The sequence below is a fragment of the Amblyomma americanum genome, chromosome 6 (assembly GCF_052857255.1).
Source record: "Amblyomma americanum isolate KBUSLIRL-KWMA chromosome 6, ASM5285725v1, whole genome shotgun sequence".
Classification (NCBI taxonomy): Eukaryota; Metazoa; Arthropoda; class Arachnida; order Ixodida; family Ixodidae; genus Amblyomma; species Amblyomma americanum.
In genome coordinates this window covers 107586109-107602135 of record NC_135502.1, presented here as the reverse complement: position 1 = coordinate 107602135, position 16027 = coordinate 107586109, and the positions used below count along the sequence as shown (strand labels likewise).

Below are 16027 nucleotides of genomic sequence, written 5' to 3'. Positions count from 1 at the left end.
ACAACAGATGCGTGTATATTGACGGGATTTTTTGTCTTGTGGAGAGTAAGCATTATTCCGTAAACTTCCTGCTTGCGGTAACTGTAGTTTCTGAATGCTTGAAGCGACGCCTCGTGGGTGTCGTGCATGAGTCGAATCCTAGGATTCGCCATATAAAAGGGAAGCTGCTGGATCTTTTCTGTTGGCCCCGCTTGGAAAAGAAAGCCGGAGACGTTTACGGACATGAGTCGTATACATGCCATGCAAAGAGTTGTCTACTCCGGCTGCAGCTTCACTGTAACCTATCCCTTGGCGAGAGAAGATTTGGGTTGCCTTTGAGACAAAGAACGAGGCCTTGTGATCAATCTTTTCGAGAATTTCGCTCTTAGGGACTATTGCACTAAGTGGCCGCAGAGGTAATTCAGATGGGGCATGTACGTGTTTAGGGCGAAGGGTATGGCCTGTCTTCAGCTGCTGATGCAGGCCAGCTTCTCTCCAGACGGGGGGGGGGGGGGGGGGGGGGGAGTAAACGCAGGTAGACCTTGCACCGCATGCGTAATATAGTCCTCGAAAGGCGTGTGCGCCGTGAGCCCCTGCTTCACATTTAGAGCGGTGCCCCTAAGTGCCCCCGAGCAAACCTTGATTCGTTGTTTGCTGGCAAGCTAGTATGTGCGCTTTTTTCCAGGGCGTAGGTGAGTCCGCTAGTAGTAGTACAGTGCGGTAGCAGCAAGCGTAAGTTTAAAGTTCAGAGGATGAGCTGATTCCATCCCTCAAATAACCGATATGCTCCACCGCAGCGTTGATGAACTAAACCGGCTGGATTAAACGAAGCTTCATAAATGAGTCATACCTACCACCACACCAATTGTCGACTCAACCAAGTGACATCAGATTTTTTTCAAATCCGTGACTGCTCTATGCGAAGCGACTGCACGTTTCGTGGGGGCTGTTGATGGCGATTAGCCGTTGTTAAGTATATGTGGCACCTGATAAGCTTGCGGCATAGTATGTGACTGTAGCTTTAGCAAGCTCGTCGACGTAAAGGGTTGTGGTAACCTTTTGTTCAGCGGCGATTGGTGCCGGCGAATTATCCGTGCTGGCCACTACAGTGATTCCACTCCTGTGCCCTTGGATCGCAGACCTTTTCCACATTACGCATGCTGAGGCCATGTCTCCATCATTGCTGCTCCTGTGGTGATGCAAGCTGCGCAGAGTTGTTTTCGCGGCTTGCTGTCTTTCTGGCTGCACATTTTGTGGGCATGAGTGCGACGCAGTTCCACGAAGACCGTCATTAGTGGCTCAAAATACGCGATCACCGGCTATCAAAGGGGCACAGTGGGTAAATTCACCGCGTCCCTACTCAGAAATTACACACCTCCATCCACCATCAACCCTGTATGGGTGCCGGCCCACTCCGGCTGCTCACGAAACGAGAAGGCGGACGAATATGCCCGAGGGCTAACCAACCGGGCCGTCTGCACGAATGAGCCACCGGCGGAGCCACCCACCATATGCAACGAGGTTACAAACATATATAGTGAAAACAGACGCCTTTACCCACGCCCACACCCAGAGCGTACCAGGGCACAAGGCACGGCTCTCCGAAGAGCTGAGACAAGAAGTCTTATGAGCCCATATCGATTGGCCTTACTTACAAAAGGTGAAGTTATCCTATTTGCCGAATTTGTGACAAAAGCCTCAGCGAAGATGATGATCATATTCTTTGGGGATGCGAGGAAAATTAATCCACCAAAAAGCTCCTGCCTTATCCCTCAGCTCACAGCTCGGAAAAGATCATACGCAGTGAAGACAAACAAGTAAAAGCCAACATCGCAGATTGGATCCTCGTCGTCGCCCCTTCATGGAGGCCACCTGAGGCGAAAGTAGGATAACGACGACCGAAAAGCCTAAAAAAGTTTATCCCTCTTCCTCCGGGATTGTAAGTAATGGAAGTCACCATCTGGAAATAAGTGAACCATCATAGCGACCAACCACCAGACCCGTTACGCCGAGGCAAAAGCCCTACCGAATCAAACAGCAGCAGAAGTAGCCAAATTTTTCGTAGAGTGGAATATTCTGCGACACAGCGCCCCCGATGGGCTCATCACGGACAGAGGAACAGCATTCACGGCGGAACTGACGCAATCCATGTTGCAAGCCATCCTGGACTACAACTGGATACCATCCGGCGGCGGCCGCAGCAGCAGCACCAATCATACCCTACCGTTCATTTTCTCCTCGATACAAGCAATGTGAACGTCTCGTAAAAGATGTGAAAGAAGTGCGCACTGATTCTCGCCGCTGCACGCGCTCCTTGTTCCGCACCTGCTCCTCGTGAGACGCCATGAGCGAGCTGTCGTGCTTGGTGCAGCTCCGCCCAGCATCTTGCTCATCGCCGCTGCCTTTCACCCAGTTTCCGCTGCCTCAGTGGGAGCTCCGCAGAGCGGCAATCTCTTCTCTCCTGTCTCCAGCCATGGTCGTGGCCCGAGCTGCTTCGGTCATCCCGACCCGCAGCTACGTCACTGCCCAGACAGCGCTACACCAATGTCCTTTCTGCCGGACGCCTTGCGCCTATGATGCTGTGAGCCAGCCATCGAGTTCCGGGTCTCTGCGACGGGCTTTGTCACCGCTGCTCTTGGCACGCATTTCACCTGCGAAGGGGCGTTTCGGCAGGGTCACCATCACTGCACTGTGGTCTGCAGTCCTGGACGCCGTCGGAGCTGCTGCGGTCGCCCACCCTCGCGCCTACGCCACCATCCATGCAGGCAGCGTGACTCCGGTGACCTCGTAGCTGACTCTGAAAAGAGGTACGTTACGAACGCCATGGGCTGAATTGGCTTCCGTAGCTTCACATAGGAAACGGCGCAAGATATGAGACAGCGATCGAGGACATCTCTGCTCACTACCCCGCCTCGTTCGCCGTCGCGACAACTCGCCGCCAATTTTCAGTAGCAAGCGCTTTAACGACGATCCAGTTTCAGGCTGTCGTTCTCCCACCACACGGAGAAGGAGCTCCGTTAATCAAGTGCTGCCCTCGCCTAGCGAACGTGCTATCAGCTGAAATACGCAGGTGACGAGGAGATATTTCCTTATGGCCCCCAGGGCAACTGCGTTTTCGCAACCCTGTTTAGGAGATGGCTTTATATTTACGCAAATTGGCCGGATACGGCGAATTTACTACTGGGTCCCTTAGGTGGAATTTAATAACGACTTCATGAGTAAGGGCGACTGTGTAGGCCCAGTATGAGTTATTAGTAGCCGGATTTGTGTGTATTCTTTTTTCATAGCGAAGCTACGCAGCTCACGGTGCAATGAACCGCTAAGTGTGTTTTTTTTCTCCACGTTTTCACACGGTCCCTGAGGATAAGTCGTATGATGCTCCTCGCAGAAAACTTGCAGGGGACACATAAGCTCTGCGTTAAGGGTATGACGCGATAACTAATAGGCTAATGCCCATATATGCAGAATTGGTCTTTCTCTTAACATCATTAGATCCGAGGGAGTTTTCGTACCACTCCTGGCGCAGTGGTGTAGCGGTTAAGCTATGAGCCGCTGCCCTGCGATGGCAGGTGCCGCCGTTGGCGGGACTTTTACGAACCAGTTTGCTCTTGCGAGCAGCCTCGCGCGACCAATTCTTAATTTGTGTGCGAACTGCGATGGTGCGCACTTTGCTCACAATCAGTTGGCAGGTTGTGATGACTCCACAAGGTCACGCTACCTAGATGGCTCAGCTGCCACCCATGTTGCTTCTCTGAGAATTGTTAGTGTATTTTCGCTCACGGTCAACGACACCGATGACGCGGATGACGGCACTGGATTCTCCGCGACACGAGCTCCTTAACGCTATCGCTTTATAACGCAGCGAATGTGCTGCCGTTACACAAGACGGCATAGCTATCTCTCGCCGCTGTACGCCTACGTTTTGTAAGAGTTCCCATTTTTACGGCATTGTTTAGCGATCATTAACTGTCTGTGGGAACGCTCGTGTTTAAAACCTAGGCAAGCTATCTCTTTCATATATTTTTCAGCTGTATCTGCATCCACCTGCAAACTTGAAACGACGTATGTGCTTCTGGGAAAGGCTTCCTGTTAAAGCTGCAGATCTGTGTGCTGCTGTTTTTTGCCGCATAATTGACTTAAGGCTAATGTGCGCCATACGCAGTGTTGATTTAATACTGTTTCTGGGAAAGAGCAAAATGGTTAATAATTTCAAAGCCTAGCCTTTTATGTCGAAGGGGCCGCACAACCGCTACCTCCTCGCTTTCATTAGATCGCCTCACCATTTTTCATTCATTTAACAATCTGTCTTTTTCTTCTTTCTATACTCTCACTCACATTTAGCCCTGAGTAGCCGCCGTGGTGGCTGATTGGTTATGGTGCTCGGCTGCTGGCCCGAAAGACGTGGGTTCGATCCCGGCCGCGGCGGTCGCATTGCTATGGAGGCGGGATGCTAGAGGCCCGTGTACTGTGCGTGTTCAGTGCACATTAAAGAACCCCAGGTGGTCGAAATTTCCAGAGCCCTTCACTAAGGCGTCTGACATACCCTGAATTGCTGTGGGACGTTAAACCCCCCATAAACCACAAACCATTTAGCCCTGAGGCAATAAGGTTATGAAAGAAAATCGGCGGTGTTCAGCTCTGGTTAAACCTGGAGAAACGCCATAGCTAGAGCTGGCCGAGTCGAACTTACTCAGTTGAATTGCTAAGTCAGTCTTTCGCCGCTCCGTTTCGCTGGGCGTTCCTCCTTCATCTTCGCCCCACTTCACACGGCGCATGCGCACAGCTGTGCCAGCTCGGCTGGTGGTGGTGGTGGTGGTTGCTATGATGGTGAGGGGGGGGGGATACTGGCCCCGACGTATGTTGGCCCTGTGGGCATCACTCTTGGGGCTCAGGGGAGGAGAATGGGATGTAGGGGGGGGGGATTGGGATGATGGCAAGGGAAGGGGGTCACTGTCCGCAGGGTCACTAATGGCACGGTACGCAATCCACGCACGTAATCCAGGAGCGCGGCGGGAGATGGACCTCGGCATTCCTGGGAGGCAGGTCACCGCAGCAGCACCAGTCTCGACAGGGAAGGGGAGGATGAACGGCGCGTGCTGGGAGTGGTGCGCGCGCGTCGGGGCTTGCGGGAGGCAAGCAGCCGTGGCCCCGGATCAGCCGGAAAGCTGACCAGAGGCGGGCGAGGGCTGCAGGGTAGCCGGGGCTGCCGGCAGGGAGCCATCACGTGGCGGCCGGTAGGAACCGCGAAGAAACTGCTGGGAGGCAGCGCGGCGGGGTACGCTGAAGACTGCCGTTTCCGGCGGCGCGTAGGAGCTGTTTCAACAGCTGGGGCGCCAGTGGGCTGGCGCACAAGGACCGGCGGCCGTGTCCAGGATCGCGGGATGCAGGCCTAGCCGTGCCGCCGGTGGCTGCGTCAGGATGGTAGCAGGGCAAAAACGCTGGAGACCGCCGTGGAAGGCGGCGCGTCGGGGCCCCGCGCGCAACAGGGAAGCCGCGCTTTCGCCCAGGACAGCACAGCAGGCGTCGGGGCGATGGTTGAGCCGCCGCCATCGTAGTCAGCTGTGCCGGCTGCAGGGGGTTTTCAGGAACATGGGCCGTCGCCGCTGCAGCTGACGACGACGGCCCGAAGAGGCTCTCCCGGCGGGCGAGGGTTACCTGACCGCCGAAGCGGCCGCCGGGTAGGAAGGCCTACTAGGAGTAGGGCGAGGGGCGCCTGCGCGGGCGACGGGTCGGCGGGGCGCCGGACGGCGCTGGGCGCGAGCGGTGCTCCTGGCGAACGTCCAAAGGGCGGGTAGGAGGGTGCACCAGGCGCGGCAGAGGCAAGACAGCGTCGTCGACGAACACGTGTCGGTAGGCGAGGCAGAAATTATCCTCAAATCTCGGGGGTCCCGACAGAACGGGGAAGCTAGCGACCGAGGTCCGCTCCTTTCGAATGCTCCGGAGAGACGAGCTCGACTCCGCCGGCGCGCCGAGCCGCTAGCAGCAGCAGCTGCTCCACACCACGTGGCTGGTCACGTGACCAATTAAGTGATCGGCCACGGAGCCGCGCCGCCGGCAGCTGCTGCACACCACGTGACCAATCACGTGACAGCATGGCGGCGCAGCGACCTGGTGGCTGAAGGCGGGAAATGCTACCGTAACGTAGCTTTCGCTACAATAGAAATGTGCCGTTATGCCATGAAAATTGGTTTCGAGGAAAGCAAAGCTGTGTCACTCCTCCATGGGCACCATCGTAAGGTACGGACTAAAAGAGGGAAGAAAAGAAAGAGATAAATGCCGTAGCGTGGGGGCTTAGTAACAATTTTGACCGCCTGGGGATCTTTAGCGGGCGCTGACATCGCATGAAACACGAGCGACTTTTGGAGCAAAAGCTTCACTACGCTAGGTACAGCGGCGTTTCGCGTGGCACTAAATTTGACCTTCACCGAGTAGGAGGTCATGCAAGGCTATAACTTGCACCACAACTAAGCTCCTGAGCCTAACCTTGTGGACCGTCACGGTGCCGCACCACATGGTCCTGACCTGTTGCATTTGTCGTTGACCTGTGACCTCTGACCTTTGACCCTCATCGTTGACTTTGACCTTTTGATTCGCCGGTAGATGTTAGTAGAATAGCCACGTTCCAATCGCTTGATGTCATGCGATTGAAACTACCGTTGTGACATCAGTATGGGGGGATTAGAAGCCGGATGCGCGCGCTCACTTAGACTTCATGGAGGAGCGCGGCGAAGAGCGCACGTATAGCGTTCATTGCGTGACAGACCTCTGACGATCAACCCTTAATTGCCACCTGCCAGGGTGGTGTAGTGAGAGCGCTGCCTATCCTGTGTGCGGTACGCACTGTTAGATGCGGGCCCCTGGTTCGCCTGTGCCGTCTCTCGCCAAGGTCGGTGTCCCCGGGTTCCGGATCGGGAGACTGCTGTAGTGGGGTTGACGAAGAGATGAGAGGGTCTTCGAGGTGAAGGAGAGACTGAAGGGTTTATTTACATTTATACAAAGATTGAAAGAGTGAATCGGGAGCTGGCGAACACACGCCAGATCGCTGCTTAAATAGGGTCCGCTGTCCCCAGGTCCCTAGTTGGGGAATCTAGTTCATTAAAAATGCGTCGAATCACTGTGATGTAGATCACGTGTCCAGTCTTCCGGGTCCGCCCCCAGCCACACACTCTTGCCACTTCTGGCAGATTGGGGTCCGCGCTGTCCAGGCTTCAGTGATGAATAGCCCGAAGGGGGTCCCACTGAGAGCGTCGAAGGTCAGTCACCTGCACTTCACAGCGGTAGCGTGGGGGCGAATGGATCCCACCGCAGTTCGCAGAAGCTTTCACGTAGAGCGTGGGAAAGCACAGTCCAAGTCGAAGTTGTTTTCGAAGCACGAAGATTCCAGAGACGTTGGCTTAGTTAAACCCGGCCGCATTTGTCACGGCTGATTTGCAGTTCCGCCGCTCGCCGGCTCCCCCGCCGTCCCCTCCGGGAGAAAAATGTCCCGGGTGGGTCCGGTGTTGAGAACAAAAGACGAGTTCACCAAAGCCTTTCTCAAACAGCAGGGGGGGGGGGGGGGGAAGGACCCTTGTAGACGCCACCACCTGCACTCGTAGCGCTGCAACCACATCGACGGCCCTTTGAAGCCTCGGTAGATTGATGATTCCCAGTGGCTTTAATATTCTTGGCATGTTGGCGTCTCCAAACGTAACAGCTCCTCCGCGGCCAGGACAATCTCGATCGGCCAGTGGTCACAATCACTGGTCGAGGAGAGATGACTTGAGTTGTAGCGTGGGAGGCCCTTCTTCATCTTGTCTGCAAGCACAGAGTAGAGTCCTAAACCTCGGACAACGGAGGCATTAGTCGAAATCAGCCACTCAACATGGCGCCACTCCCCAGGCAGTGCACGAAATTCACCCGAGAGCCGCCAGGCTGTTTTGCAATACTACTGCATTGTCAATGTAAACGTAAGCACAAAATTTTGTAGCTGACAGCAGTAATCTCGGCTACTAAGAACAGCTTCCATGTCTGCCAAATTCGCTGCCAAAGCCCGATTCGCCGAACACGGCTTGAAGAGAGGTGGCAAATTTGGAAGCAAAAGAGAAAGGATAATAGGACACCACGCCAAACAAAGCTAACTAGCACCTAAAAAAAATACGAAAAGGCACCGAATTGCCACCGAACGGATACCTCAATTATGGGAATAACCTGCTCAATCCGTCGGCATTGCCATGACATTTGCCCCTTTTGTATCGCACAGAAAAGTTATATTGCTGGAGGGCTAGACTCCATCGAAGCAAGCGGCCATTCTTGGGCGACATTTGACGCAGCCATGTAAGCGGACAATGATCTGTCTCGAAAGTAAATTTCGCCCCGTAAACATAACAGGCTAGCTTCTGTGCGGCCCAAACCAGACAAGCGCATTCCTTTTCCGAAGCGCCGTAGGCTTCTTCCCTTACGGTTAACTTCCTGCTGGCATAAAGGATAGGGTGCTCCTCATTGTCGTCTCCGACTTGGCTTAATACGACCCCCATACCCCGGTCGCTGGCGTCACACTGGACCACGAATTCCTTGCTGTAGTCCGGCGCGCGTAACACGGGCCGCGAAACCAGCACGCTCTTCAAGCTCTGAAACGAAATTTCTTTTGCTGCGTCCCAGATAACGCTATTCGGCTTTTCTTTGCGAAGCGCATCGGTCAAAGGACTTGCTAGCTGTGAATAGTTGGGTATGTACCTTTGGTAGTACCCCACCAGACCGAGAAATGACCGTACATCCGTCTTAGTTCGGGGCTGCGGGAATTCAGCGATAGGGGCTATCTTGAGGTCTGACGGTCTCCTCGTCCCTCTACCGACAACATGACCAAGATAGGTGACATGCGAGCAGCCAAAACTACATTTTTCGGCCTTAATGGTTAGCCCAGCGTCCCTCAAACTCGTCAGTACCCTCCTGAGATGGGAAACATGGTCTTCCCAAGAGTTAGAAAAAATGGCCACATCGTCAAGGTAAGGCAGCGCGAAATCCTGCATGTCCTTGAGGATGATGTCCATTAGCTTTGAAAAGCTAAAAGGTGCATTCTTTAGCCCAAAACTGAGCACCAAAGGTCGGAATACCCCCATGGGAGAAATAAATGCTGCATACCGACTCGCGCTTTCCGAGAGGGGGACTTGCCAGTACCCTCTCACCAGGTCAAGGGTGGAGATGTACTGTGCCGCGCTAACTGTCTCGATCCTTTCTTCGATGTTCGGTATCGGGTATAGCTGGTCCTTTGTTATGGTATTCAGCTTCCTGTAGTCCACGCAAGGTCGCGGATCTTTGCCTGGTGCCTCCACGAGTATCAGCGGGGAGGTGTAGTCGCTCTCTGCTGGCTCTATCACGCCAAGTTCCAGCATGTGTTTTATCTCCGCCTCAATTATTTCTTTCTGCCTTGGAGAAACTCTGTAGGCTTTTGATCTTACTGGATCGGTCGAAGTTAGCTCTATCTCATGCGTGATGAGATTTGTCTTCCCCGGCCGGTCGCTAAAACTCTCCCGGAATTCGCACAGCAGTTGCCTCAATTCTTGGAGTTGCTTTTGTTCTAGATCCATGGTGCTCGCGGATCGGGACACGATTTCCTCTATGCTGTTGGTAGCATTTTCTTTCATGCTGCCTTTCCACTCAGGGTTTTCGGTTTGTAGCTCTTCGGGGATATTTACGGCCATGTTTACAACCCCGCTCCTTTCTACATAGGGCTTCATTAAATTGCAGTGATAGATCTTTATCTGCTGTCCTCTCCCTGGCATTTTCAAAGTGTAGTTGGTTTCTGAAATCTGATCCAAAACTTCCACTGGCCCGTCCCAGTGAACTTCCATCTTATTTTTGCGTGCGGACCTGAGAATAAGCACACGATCCCCCGTCTTGAAGGTTCTCAGTCTAGCATTCTTGTCGTAGTACTTCTTCGCCGTGTCCTGAGCTGTTTTGAGATTTCGATCCACTAGTTCTCGTGTGGCACTCAGCCGGTTTAGTAACTGCAACACATACTCCACTACTGACTGACTCTCTCCTGTCCCCTCCCACATTTCTCTAAGCATCCTAAGCGGGGAACGAAGAGCCCTTCCGTACACTAGTTCTGCAGGAGTGAAGCCCGTCGCTTCGTGCGGTACTGTTCTCAGGGCGAACAGCGTTGCCGGGAGGCAACTTTCCCAATCGTCTTTGTGCTCATAGCAGGAAGCACGTAGCACTCTTTTGAGCACTGAGTGCCACTTCTCGACGCTGTTCGATTGAGGGTGGTAAACGGAGCTATGAATCAACCTCACCCCACACCTCTGTAAGAACGTGGTTGTGAGTGCGCTCGTGAAAACTGTCCCCTGATCAGCCTGAATTTCTGCCGGAAAGCCAATTCGAGCGAAAACGGACAGGAGACCGTCCACTATCTCTGCCGAGCTAAGCTCCTTTAGCGGCACCGCCTCCGGGAACTTGGTAGCAGGGCATATCATAGTGAGTACGTACTTATAGCCTGACTTAGTTCTGGGTAGTGGCTCGACGGTGTCAATGACCAGACGTCGAAAAGGCTCCGAGATAAGCGGCACCAGCTTTAGCGGGGCCTTCCATCTTTCTCCTGGTTTTCCGGTGCGCTGACACGCGTCGCATGACTGCACGTAGCGTTCAGCATCTCGGAAACATCCCGGCCAGTAGTATTCCCCAAGCAGCCTTTCCTTCGTTTTGTTTACACCTAAGTGCCCTGACCAACTGTTTCCGTGACAGAGGCCTAAAAGGTCAGAGCGGTACTTTTCAGGCACGACCAGCTGATCAAGCGTCTTCCCCTTTTTGTCCCTGTAATGGCGATACAGCAATCCGCCTTTGTGGTGCAATGTCACGTTACGCCTAGCAATACCCTCCTTGGCTATGAAGTGTAACTTTGACAAGCTCGGGTCTCTTTCCTGTTCTGTGATTAAGGAGTCTCTGTCAACGCGCAACAAGCGATCCATGCACAGGGAGGTGGGCAATAACATGGAGTCTGGACTGCACGCTTCTTGTAGGCTGGCATCGATGGGGCTACCTTCGGTAACAGGTTCCTGCTGCTGTTCATGTGCTCGAACTGCATTTTCTTTGCTTGGTTCCGCAATCTCGGGAATTCCCCCCCTCTCACCAGTTGCCTCTGATTCCTGGCTGTACCTAAGCTTGGAAGCAAGCTCGCGTGATTTGGACCTAGTCAGGGCTTTCACTGTCCCCTCAGCCAGCTTCTGACCTCGATCGCAAAGCAGCTGATTTGACTTATTGGAGAATAGATACGGGTACTGCAATGAAACAGCCGACGAGACGGCGGCTTCTGTCGCTAGCTCGCCGAACGGGCCGGAAATCACCACCCTTGCCATAGGGAGGCACACACTCTGATTTTCTAGTACCTGTCTTATCCATGCTACTTCCCCAGTAAAGTCTTCCTCCTTGACATATGAGGGGTGAACAATGTCCATTGTTGCCCCGCTGTCCCGAAGGACCCTGCACAATTTTCCATTTACTTGGAGTTCGTGAATATATGGACGCAGAAGTTCCAAATTCTCATCACTGTCGTTGGCATATGAGAAAGCTAATCGCGTCTTCGTACACCTTGCTGCAATATGTCCAGTTTCCTGACAGTTGAAACAAGGGAACGGCTTCCTGGCCTCGAACTCCTTCGTCAATGCTTTCTGAGCTCCGGCCTGCTTGGCACGATCCTCAGTTTTTTCTGGGGCCTGTTTAATGCCCTCAACTGTCTCGCGATTCCTAAATTGCGATCGATTTTTGGGAATGAAACGCTTCCTTAAACCGAACGCTTTCTTTTCAGACTCGCTTGACTCGGAACTCAGCTTTCTCCGTGTTGCATATTCGTCCGCTAGTTCTGCAGCTTTCTCCACTGTGCTCACATTTTCTCTGTCTTGCACCCATAACTTAACGGCCTCAGGGATACTGTTATAGACCTGCTCGAGGCCTACACATTCGACAACCTTATCTTTGGTGTCATATGCCTCCGCGCCCTTCAACCACTCTGTAAGGTTGGCCTTCAAACTGAAGGCGAATTCTGCATAGCTCTCGCTACTTTTCTTGCTGGCACCTCTGAACCGCTGTCGGAATTCTTCCGCCGAAAGCCGGTACTTTCTTAGCAAACTCGCTTTCACCTTCTCGTAATCATCGGCCTCTTTCGCATTAAGCCTCGCGACTATAGTGGCCGCCTCACAGGGCAACACCGTTAGTAGCCTTTGTGGCCATGTCTCCTTAGCGTAACCCCGTTTCTCACACGTCCTCTCGAAATTCACGAGGTAATAACCAAGATCCTCGCCAATCTTATACGGCTGCATCAATCTGTCCATCTGAAACGATTCGGCCTGACTCGCTCTCTCTAGGGTTGTGCTTCTCGAGCTCTCATATTCCAGTTTCTTTTGTTCATTCGTAAGCTGCAACCTTCTGAGCTCCCGTTCCTCTTGCTCGGCCGCTAGCCGTTGCTCCTCAATTTTTTTTTGCTCATTTTCCTTTTTCTTTCGCTCCGCTTTGATGAGTTCCCACGTATTGCTAACTGTTTCTTCCTCGGCGGATTCTAAGAGCAATGTGCAAATGTCTGACTTTTTCATCTTCTCCTCTACCTCTACACCCAACTCTTCGTACAGTGCCACCAAATCTGCCCTTAGCAACTTCATTAGATCCATGTTTGCTGTATTGAGCCTTGACTTTGCTGAACAACTGTTGACGTGAGCTACACACACTCGTCTCACTGATCAACTTCCCACGATTCCCAGCAGTTCAAAGTTTTAACCCAAACAATTGAAGCCTGGCGAATCTCAAGCAAAGTTCAAGCACTCACCCACGGAAGCAACACCACGCCGCATGGTCGATCCAACCGCTGCCAACCAGTTGTTAGATGCGGGCCCCTGGTTCGCCTGTGCCGTCTCTCGCCAAGGTCGGTGTCCCCGGGTTCCGGATCGGGAGACTGCTGTAGTGGGGTTGACGAAGAGATGAGAGGGTCTTCGAGGTGAAGGAGAGACTGAAGGGTTTATTTACATTTATACAAAGATTGAAAGAGTGAATCGGGAGCTGGCGAACACACGCCAGATCGCTGCTTAAATAGGGTCCGCTGTCCCCAGGTCCCTAGTTGGGGAATCTAGTTCATTAAAAATGCGTCGAATCACTGTGATGTAGATCACGTGTCCAGTCTTCCGGGTCCGCCCCCAGCCACACACTCTTGCCACTTCTGGCAGATTGGGGTCCGCGCTGTCCAGGCTTCAGTGATGAATAGCCCGAAGGGGGTCCCACTGAGAGCGTCGAAGGTCAGTCACCTGCACTTCACAGCGGTAGCGTGGGGGCGAATGTATCCCACCGCAGTTCGCAGAAGCTTTCACGTAGAGCGTGGGAAAGCACAGTCCAAGTCGAAGTTGTTTTCGAAGCACGAAGATTCCAGAGACGTTGGCTTAGTTAAACCCGGCCGCATTTGTCACGGCTGATTTGCAGTTCCGCCGCTCGCCGGCTGCCCCGCCGTCCCCTCCGGGAGAAAAATGTCCCGGGTGGGTCCGGTGTTGAGAACAAAAGACGAGTTCACCAAAGCCTTTCTCAAACAGCAGGGGGGGGGGGAAAGGACCCTTGTAGACGCCACCACCTGCACTCGTAGCGCTGCAACCACATCGACGGCCCTTTGAAGCCTCGGTAGATTGATGATTCCCAGTGGCTTTAATATTCTTGGCATGTTGGCGTCTCCAAACGTAACAGCACTAAGTGCTACTGATGCCAAGCTGCGTCTAGTTGCGTGATAAACCACAGCTTTCGCTCTCTAACCAGGTTCAGCAGCGGTTAAACCGCAGCTAATTTTTGCATTTCTCCTGAGGCGGAAAATTTCGTCCCGTAGTCGAGATGTGTTGCCAGTGGACTTGGCAATGGGCCCTCCAGGTAGGCAGGCGGGATGCGCACAGCTACGGCATTCCTCTTCCCTGTAACGGAAGGACGGGATATGTGTGGTTGCTTTTGCAACTCTCTTTTTTATAATAGGTCGTATTTATGCAAGCTCCCTTTGTCTAACCGCAGCGATATCGCTGCTCATCTTCAGGGAATTTAACTGATCGTGGATGCTTATTCTAACACAGGGAGGCTGCCGGGGCACCAAGGTGGGCTCTGCGCTCGGAAAGCGGCTCCAGCGACTGGGGCCCAGACCTCATGTCCCGCAGCACGGAGACTGAGCCCGTTGCAGAGAGCAGTACTCAGACCGACAGCCTGCAATGGGGCACCGGATATGGGCTCCCGGATCTTGTGCTGTGTGCTGGTGCCATTCCTGGCGTGCATCAACAATGACGATTTTTTATTTTGGATTCAGTGCGTGAACATTGAAGCAGATGTTGCTTCTGTGGCTGGTAAGCCAGAAATTATTAAGATAAAACTACGGCGAAAGAAACCCAGTGCCGGATAAAAGAAAAAAAAATGTCGTTTTCTCACTCTTCCGTTGGTGGTGTAGGTGCGGTATAGAAAAAAAAAATATTCCTTAGATATGCACGCGATCACCACGGTGTTCTGACTTATGGCCGGTGGTTGTGCTGGACAGCACTGCTGACGCTCTTTCTGCACCTAGAAATCTATTGTGGACGGCAATCCGTACTGAGGTGCTCAGGTTTAAAGATGAAGGTTTAATGTGTCATTAGCCGCAGTGTAACCTCTGCACAATAGTGAACACCTGAAATGGAGACACCCATACAATTTCTTACTATTAACTAGAGTTCCGGAAACCTGGTGGCGCTGCACCTGAACAATCATGGGCGCTCAAAGCCTCATGAGGCGACGAGCTACTTGGTACGGGACAATTTTTTTCAGGAACGCAGACTGACGTCACTGACATGTCCCATTCCGTATCCACGGCGCGCTCCGCGCGCAGACGACTTCGGCCTAAAAGTAGTGCGCAAAAGCCACAGTAGCGAAAACGCAAACGCACATGACGCCAATAAAAGGTTTCTGTTTGCCAAAATGCCTTGAGAAAACCTCTTAAATTCTTGAAGAAATTTTTTAAACATGTTTCTTTTTAGAAGTGCGCCTGTTAAGCACGAAATATTGATTTTTGTGGTCTGCAATACTTGTCCATGAGGAGAGCAAGCCATCGCTTATTTTTGGCAAACGTTCGATGCTTTTCTTCTCGTTTGCTGCAATTCATAGACCGTATGTTGAATGTTAGGACGTGTTTAATTATCGAACAACGTTCGTTTTTTCATTATTTTTTGGCCAAAGGTTGTGGTTCTGCAGTCGGTAGCTCTCCGCCCCATGACGCTTAGAGCGCCGAGGGTGGCTTAGGTGGTCTCGAGGAAGCTCCATGCAAACTGCCATGGGCGGGGAGCCAGCTTTCCGTCTAGTTAATAGTAAGAAACTCTATGGAGACACCAGATTTTTCTTCTTAGCGACTTATAAGATGCTTCCGAAATTGAGATGAAAAAAGCTAACCCGCAGGAAACCTTTAGACAGCAAACTTGGTGTTAAGTAACGTAAGCGTAGTCTTAAAATATGTCTGTAAAACCACTGAATTACTTTTACGCTATCAGACATTGGCTTCTATGCTCTCTGCGTATTTATGCACTCAAACTTGCCGCCGCTTCCCCCACGCTGTAAAAACTGCAACTGTTCAAATCTCGACGCAAAGGCAGCACTGCTTCTGAACAGAATACATTACATGAAAAAATGTACCCCTTAGCACTAGAACGAGTCCGATTGTGTACACTGATTTGTGGTAACTCTGGTGGCATGCATCGACTCTGTGAAAATTTCACCGCGGAAAGTCGGTTCACAAAGCATGAAGTCGTCGTCAGTGCCAACTGATTTCTTGTCTGACCCTTAATAATACGCTTAGTATGTAAACTTTAGGCAGTCAGTTTAATTCAGCGAAATCTGGCATATGCCGGTACTACTCGTTCTCTTAAAAGGCGTTTATAAAAATCTGCTGATCTACTTAGCCCGTGGCTGCTCGTGAGACAAACCTCATATGACCCTCACTCACACTGCGGCAGTTCTGGCGGCATTCCGCAGGAATTACTTCAGGCCTCTAACCGCGATGAACAGTTGAATCGAACTTATCTAACCTGTAATGTACAAACACGTA

At 52.4% G+C, this 16027-nt stretch overlaps 1 protein-coding gene across 1 annotated transcript in view; it reads right to left on the bottom strand.

Moving 5' to 3' along the window:
* Positions 1-12614, bottom strand: part of LOC144095436 (uncharacterized) — a 30234-nt gene extending 17620 nt beyond the window's left edge. The window contains exon 1 of the mRNA XM_077629176.1: positions 11084-12614. Within this exon, the coding sequence (XP_077485302.1) occupies positions 11084-12614 (1531 nt within the window). The remainder of the gene's footprint in view (positions 1-11083) is intronic.
* Positions 12615-16027: the final 3413 nt, after the last annotated feature.